The 8,330-nt window shown below is 32.9% G+C and overlaps 1 protein-coding gene across 1 annotated transcript; it reads right to left on the reverse strand.

Moving 5' to 3' along the window:
* Positions 1-3,653: 3,653 nt before the first annotated feature.
* On the reverse strand, positions 3,654-7,936 carry LOC11428747 (caffeic acid 3-O-methyltransferase). Its single transcript, XM_003626569.4, has 3 exons — positions 7,113-7,936; positions 6,969-7,033; positions 3,654-4,121 (listed from the first exon to the last, which is right to left on the reverse strand). Exons 1-3 carry the CDS (start codon positions 7,837-7,839, stop codon positions 3,825-3,827), a joined length of 1,089 nt encoding a protein of 362 aa, XP_003626617.1. The 5' UTR covers positions 7,840-7,936; the 3' UTR covers positions 3,654-3,824.
* Between the last annotated feature and the right edge of the window lie 394 nt (positions 7,937-8,330).

The raw sequence follows: 8,330 nt of genomic DNA on the forward strand, positions 1-8,330 counted from the left end.
TCTTCAGTAAACCAAGAGCTGAGGGGTGATTTAGAGATTTGTTTCTTGAGTCTGGTGTGTCAATCGCTTTTGATTTAAGATTGGGAGTCAATTTATTGACTCAAATTTTGGAGCTTGTTATGATGTCTTCTCAGATAGACTGGAGTCGAGTGGTGGTAGAATTCGAAGGAGTAGTGGAATAAGTCTTATATGGTTGTTTAATTTGGTTCAACTATGGTGGGGAGAAGTTGAAGTTTTGTTTTTAGGGGTGTTGATCGGTTTGATTTTTTTAGGGGTAATGGTGAGCAAGTTGATAGGTGATTGAATTTTTTTTTATGTGGTCATTGTGACACCCTAAACTCTAAAATAAGATGTTTACATATAAATATACACACATAAAAATATAAATATTAACTATAATTTTTGGGGCGTTATAGTCACTCGCTAGGAAGTATAGGGGTTTGGTTTTTATTAGGATAGGTTATGTTGGTTTAGATTTTTATTAGGATTGGTGTTGGTGGTAGCCCTCAATTTAGGAGGTGTATGCATTAGTTTTTATGGTTTTTTTTAGGCGTTTCGTCTATATACAAATATAAAGTCTTTGTTTTATAGTTTATATATGTCAACCCTTGTTCGTCTTGTGCATGGACTTTATTTATTAATGAAATTTGGCATTAAAAAAAAGTTAAATTCTCTAAAAATTTATGTTAAATATCAAATTGGAATTTAATTTTATTGATTTAGTAATTTGATGGTCTATTTAAACTTAAATCATATTACTTATTTAAATATGTTCATATTAAATAGACTACCGTGTCATACAAACTTTCAGAGGCAATATCCATGTCCATAAAATAAACCCGTGAAAGACCGTAGACCAAATTTAGGTCTTACAATACTTAACCTAATCTAACCTATTTTCACCCTAATAAGTTGGTTTGAAATTGATTAAATCGGATAACGTAATTGACTTAAACCAACATAACTCAATCCGCGGACATCTAGGTTATTTAACTTATTTAATTGAACAATGTTATTTGAATAACCATTTCATGAGACAACTTGTGGGACAACCAAAATATACAAAGAAATGTATGTCTTGACACAAAAACCAAAGCTATAGATAGAGAAAATGAAGATATGATCTGAATATGAGAGAGAAAGTTATCATAAAGTTGTCAAAAAATTCAAATATCATTTCTCTAGTTAATCAGAGGGGTCATGAATGAAGCATTGTGTTGTTCCAAACCTTTGTTTATCTCTTTCTCTTACTTTTCCATTGTGCTGAGTGCTCACAGATCACATCTCTTATCTACTCTTATTTTCTTTTTAATCTTTGTCTTCTCTTTCGGTTGTGGTAAGTTAGTTGAGGTTAAATGATTAAATATTACTAGAAAGCTAGCCAAATATTTGGTATCAGTCTTTATCTCCCAACATCAATATGGCGTAACCTGAACTATGCAAATTTGCATCAACGTAAACAAACTTGACATTGCACTCATATTTTCCATAATTAATAATTGTCATGGAACAGAATTAGTAGCTACCGGTAACAAAAACTCTGTCTAGCTTTGCTTTTTTGAAAGAAAAAACTTTGTCTTTTTTTGACAAAGAAAAAACTTTGGCTAGCTAGCTAATGAAAGACGCCATAGTGAACAAAACAATCGTTAGCAAGACATAATAAAGATTGGAACTCAACCGAGTATTTGTTTGTGTGGAGCTGCATAGTGTAAGGGTTGTTGAAATGTGAAGTATTCTATTTTTATTTGTAACTGTAATGAGGAATAATTTGCGTGTTACAATCACAAATCAAAATCATTTAGGGTCCGTTTGAATTAGTTTTATTTGAGCTTATATAAAATAGATTATGCAAATAAATAAATTTTTATGTTAATTCATAAATTCTCACTCATAAAAATCATATCTTCTTAAACTCTTTTTTTCATAAACTTTTTCATAAACCACCTTGATAAACTTATGAATAATACATAAAAAAAAATATTTTAAAAAATTGTTTTGCATAAGCTCAATCAAAACCCCCTTAGACACACATAAAAATATACATCATCTAACTAATTTTAAAACTACGTTGCTAGGCCTTTCTTAACTCTTTTTTAATGGACTTTTTACCTTTTTCTCTTCTATTAACTTAAGTATGTTTAAATAACTTAAATTTAGGTTTATGATCATACAAGACTTCTCCTTGAAGAGACCCCGGCTTCTAGATTTTTGACTTCGACCTTCCACCAAGTCTAAGGAATTGGTACAGCTAATTCCATTTGAATTCTTACCGCCTAGTCCATAATTCACGCCTAAACTTTTTCTTATTATACACACCACCACCATGATTCGAATATCACCTTTTCTTTTTCTTTTCTTCTTTTTTTTGACAAATTTGAATATCACCTTCAGTCATAATCGTCCAACATTATTACTCCATGCATATAAGTCATTGTTAATTAATCTAGCCACGATGATGGCTCATGGCCTAGAAGTTTACAGTTCACTTCTACTTTTTCTTGTATTTGCAGACTTCAAATAAATAGTGAAACGAAACTAAGAAACAAGTTTTAATATAAAAATAACAGTTTGTAAGGTTTACTCAACACAAATATAGTTAGTTTGAACACTTTCACCTAAATTTAAACACGAAATCTTCTAATTGTATGTATGAATAAATTTCAGATTTCAGATGATGTCTGTGGAGTATTTCGATTACAGAAGAAAAAATAACAGTCTACTTGAAATAAATAAACGAATTTAAACTAAATGGGAAGTTATAACATACAAAATTTTATCTTCACTTACTTTATTTTACCTTTTTTAATGATATTTTTGGGTTTATAGGGTACAATTTGTATGCAATTCCATGTACTAATATCTAATATATAGGGGGTGTTCATGGATTGGATCAACCCAAAAAATCCGGTCAAATCCACCCAAAAAACTCAAAGTTGGGTTGGATAATTGCGTGGGTATGGTTTCTAAAAATGGAAAATCCATAAAAATAAATGGATTTCGGGTAAAATCAGACTCAAAGTCAAAAAAACTCACTTATCCAATAACGTTAATATTTTTTATCTTTATTTTCATATGGTAGAAGAAAGTTATATTTCTAGAACATACACATTGTACCCTATATATTGAAAATCAAAACATACTAGAGTTACAAATTAATATGTTGCACTTTTTTGTTATTTTGATACTAATGCAATTTTATGTCATGCAACTTTAATTTGTTGGTATTTTATGATGGAGTTTATTATCTGATATTCTATGATGCATAAAATTATAGTAAAACAAGTTAAACATTTTTTTAAAGAAAATTAAAAAGTAGAGTACTATTTTAAAACAAAATTACGAGGACTTGTCATTTAGTCATTTAATATTAAAAAATAGAAAAATATGTTGGATAACCCATTACCCAACCCAAAAATTAATGGGTTTGCCCAAACCCACCCAATAGTATAACTGGTGGTTATTTTACCTCACCCAAACTGGAGTATTCTATTTGTTTTGATTTTGGGTTTGACTAAACTCAACCCAAATCCACCCACGAACAGCATCTTTCAAGATCCAATCATCAATCAGTTTTGTGCCCTTTTCATGATTTGATAAAATAAAATAAAAAAGGCAGCAAGGATAAAATACAATATTGAAAAGAAGAAGGAAAATATCGAAGTTACTATGTTTCATTGGCTATAGCATTCACACGATTGGGGTAATCATAAACTGAAATGATAACAAATGTAATACACACTTCAATTGTTTTGTCAATTTTGCAACGAAAATGGTATGAACATAAACAAAAATCGCAATGAGCAGAACACAGGAGGGTATGATATCTACTTGAAGAACTCCATAACCCAAAAAGTATGGACATAACATTCATATCTAATGCCACTAAATCCAGCTCCATTTGCTAAATCCATGAATTCTTGCTCAGTACGTTCTTTCCCTCCTGGACTTTGAGTCATCATTAGAACATCTGATTGGGCCGCAAACTTCCAAGCAGCATTATTCTCTGGTATAATCGAAAGAACTGCCTCCAAAACAATCACCTTTCCATCATCGGGAATAGCATCATAGCAGTTCTTCAAAAGCTTCAAGCATTGTTCATCACTCCAATCATGAAGTATCCACTGCACAAATTTTCAGCATTTATATCATCAAGTATCCGCAGCACAAATTTTCAGCATTTATAATATGCCCCTAGTGCTGGATAAAATATCCATAAGGCATCATTTTATATTTTTACAAAAGCAAATCACAACTTTGGGCTATAAGCCTTAAACAACCGTCCTCGTCTGCTTATGGCATTTCTCTAGGAATTGTGGAAAGGCTGAACATGTTTGCTTTATGCTATTATTTGTCATTTCTTACTTCTATAAATTATATTTACTCTATATTGTCTTTATCTAGTTAGCATTTCTTATTTCTTCTGGAGAAATGTTAGCAACACACTTTCCAACACACACTCTTTGATTGATTAAAATTCACATGGGTCCTACCAAATTTATATGGTCCCGCATGATTTGGTGGGACCTATGTGAATTTTAACCAATCAAAGAGAGTGTGTTGAAAAGTGTGTGTTAGAATGTATGTTGGTAGCATTTTTCATTCAACAAAAAAAATTCACTATATTGTCTTTATCTAGTTAGCATGTGCTTTATCTCTTTTATATATTCCCTCTACAATTTTCCCTCTCTTCAATTTCACGAGGATGAGGGTATATTTAATTTAGAGGGTGGTGGAGGAACAGAAAAGTAAAACTACAATGTAGTTATTCTGACTGTATGAGTGCTAGAGCTATGTGAAAGATAAGGATTGAAACAAAAGTCAGAAGAAAATCAAAAGCCATAAAGGTCAGGTTCTACATGTAATAAGTGTTTTTTTTGTCTTTAGTCTTAACCCTCCAGTTCCTAGAAAAAGGAGATCATGTAATGCAGAGTTTAGCCGGGAGGTAAGTAATGTCTAACCAAGGATTGTTCCAATCAAGATTCAAACTCGGGTCCTCACGAACGATTTGTCCTTAACTGAAATGAATTAACCACTTGAGCAATGAGCTCAATCACTTGATTATATGTAATCCATTGTTAGCTAGACTATACATGAATATATACCACCTCCCAGTTATTATGCACAACAAAATTATTTGAGGCATGTGGATGGTAGTTTGGGTAGTCCACCTAAAAGAAATGAATGACACTCCTATGGCATATTCGAATGATAATTTTTCAAAAACCCAATTTTCAAGCCATCAGGATCTCATGTTATATGCCCTACATCGCTGTCTACATGACTGTAAAAACCCTAAATTCTTATGAAACACGGATACGGACAAGGACACGACACGGACTCTGACACACCGACACCGCTAATAATTTGAGAAAACACATAATTGAGTGTGATTATATGTGTCGGTGTCGTGTTAGTGGGACATACCTAATCCGAGGAGTGTCTGTGCTTCATAAAGATTCAATGAAGGACCCTTGATGATCTCTTACAACTCCTCTACAAGCTACTACTTTGTCTTGGTTAAGAGAAAAATCCATCAATATTTAGCTTCGCCCAAGAATTCGGTTGAGGGTTCCGATGAACCCATCTGGTTACTACATTTGAATCTAACACAAGGGGGTAGTGACTAATAAAGAAGACCCTTTGAGCCTATCTAATTTATGCTTGTATATTAATTATGACCCAAGATAGAGTGGCATTTTTAAAATACATGTTGGTTACTATAATGCCTGGATGCTGCAGTCATAAACATCAAACTCCAATCCTTTTAGTTTTTCGTAATTATTCAGAGCTGACACAGGTCACATTCAACCATGTGTAACTTCCAACGATTGGCATTGGTCAGAAAGGAAACTTAGCAAACAACCATGTTCTCTGAACTGACCTTGAGAAGGTAGGAATTCTATAGGGATGAACCGGTATCCAAACTTCTTGGAAACTGGCTTTGTATTCACTTCACCCTCACCTAAAATAACAGCACAGGCAAAACTTAAAGAGAAACTACAATCTTAAAATCCTCCAAATCGTGGTATCAGTAAAACTCGTCTAGGATGGACAACTCGTACTACTAATAATCATCGTGCAGATCTAAATCAATAACCACCACACTGATTCTCCAACTCCTAACTGCCGTTCAGTTTCAAGAATTACATTACTGATGCTTCTAAATTGTCAGGGGTAATGGATTAAATAGCCTTATCAACTACAAGACCAAATAATTGGTCCCAATTATGGGTACAGAGTTTTATATTAGAATTATCTCTAAGTCTCTAAATGATATTCTCTTGTATCTTCTCACATATATACATTAGTTTAGAGTCACCTTGCCTCCTCCACTAGCGCGTAGTATATAATATGATCAATATTTTTATTTTGATTGATGCACTTTGACCTACAAATCCTCCTCATTTTCGTGTATGATTTTCATCCCTAACTTCATCCTGCTATCTGAGTTAATTTTTTGAGCTTGCCCTGACCCCAAACTTCCTTTCTCCTTCAGATGACAGTATGTGTTCCAGATACCTAAGGGTACCTAAGTCAACATTCCTGTAAGGCTCTAACGAGAAGACTACCCCCAAGAGAAGGATTTCCTCAATATCATCAAATAAGGAACTTGACAAAACATTATTTACATAACATAGGCAAGTAATGTGTCGAGACTCCTAAAGCAATATATTTTGCCTTCCAACTGACAAGCTTTATCAAGGATACCCAGATACATCCTTGATCCTTGTAATAAGCATAAGAGTATAGTTACTAAAATACTAGTTAATATTATTTAGGACCTCTAAAAAAGCAAGTAAATAAAAAACGGAAAAAAAAATCATCTAAAATACAGATGAAAAGAGAGGAGAAATAGTAATTAGAAATTAGTACTAATGATGGACAGCTAATATTATAAATTAAGTACTATCCCCTTAATCATCAGTGCCATTCATTTTTCCTAAAAGAAAGCAGAAACATCCACTCACCTTCATAAAGATGGCATCTGCTTTAGGCACAGTTTCAAACATATCTCCGCCAACATGTTCGACTCCTGATAACATTAGGAAGTTTATATTATACTTATGAATGAATGCTTAATGATGCACAAGTGATATAGATTAGATACATACCAGGATAGGAAGGGGCATGTTGTATGACATGAGGCAAGTCGAAATTGATACCATGTATATGAGGGTGTTTTGAAGTGATTAAGTTAATGTTGACACCAAGACCTCCACCAACATCCACAAGCCTCTTGACATCTTCAAAACCTTTGTAGGATTGAAGAACCTTGTTCATAACTATAGTGGTGTGATTGATCATTGCAGTATTGAAAACTTGATTAAACCTGGAGTCAATGCTGGCATATTCAAAGTCATTTGTGCCATAAACCCTGTTGAATGGAATACCTCCTTCACGAATAGCATCTTTAAGCTGTGACCAACTTTGTAAGTAGATCTTATCCTGATGCAATGCGATCAAGGGACCCAATGAAACACCATCGGAATTAGGAGCAAAGAATTTGGCAACAGAAGTCATAGCGTAGAGTCTGTGAAAGGATCCAAGATTGTGTTGATCGGGATGAACAGAACAGTTGAGAACAGAGTGAGAGGCAAGAAGAGCAAGAATGCGATCTAACATTTTAGGTGCATCTGGATTGGTGCAGGAGAGACGTGAAGCGATCTCATCGGATGAAAGAGGAGTATCTCTACCAGCTTTTTGTAAGACTTCAAATACGCCGAGTTCAATAGCAGATTGAAGTGCCATTGAAAGAACAATTGAGTTACTGAGTTGAACAGCGTATGAGAAGCTTTCTTCATCTTCTAATTCTTGTTTCTCTGAAGGTATGCTCGCCATCGAAATCCAAAATTAATTCCTTTTCCTTTAATCCTTATCCACCTTTCTTGTCCGTTTACATTCAGTTTGACCTTTTTCAAATAGTATAAATGAAATGAAATGAAAGGGTTAGATTCATTTCCACTTACATACACATATAGATAGGATAGGAATTTTATTTTCAAATCCATTCCAAAATACATGTCTTAAAAAAAATCTTGTACGCATGTCAATACACAACTTTCATCATTAATATTTTTAAATATATATAATAAAATATTATAAAAATTTGATATTTTGAAAATATTCATTAACAGAAATCAAACAATATTTTACATCATAACATTTGTATTAATATATTAGTTAAAAAATATGGTCAAAGTAAATCATTTGAATAGTACACATTATAAAATTGTGACATGTATTTTAAAACGGATGGAGTAGTTTATGAATTAATTGTCAAGTCAAATTTTAAACTACTACCTTCGTCTTTAAATATAAGATTTTTTTAC

This window comes from Medicago truncatula, chromosome 7 (assembly GCF_003473485.1).
Source record: "Medicago truncatula cultivar Jemalong A17 chromosome 7, MtrunA17r5.0-ANR, whole genome shotgun sequence".
Taxonomy (NCBI): Eukaryota; Viridiplantae; Streptophyta; class Magnoliopsida; order Fabales; family Fabaceae; genus Medicago; species Medicago truncatula.

Coding starts and splice junctions, on each gene's coding strand:
- LOC11428747 (XM_003626569.4), bottom strand. CDS start 7,839: ATGGCGAGCATACCTTCAGAGAAACAAGAATTAGAAGATGAAGAAAGC. Junction 7,034..7,112: donor ACATGCCCCTTCCTATCCTG/GTATGTATCTAA, acceptor TAATGTTATCAG/GAGTCGAACATGTTGGCGGA. Junction 4,122..6,968: donor CAGATGCCATCTTTATGAAG/GTGAGTGGATGT, acceptor AAATTTGTGCAG/TGGATACTTCATGATTGGAG.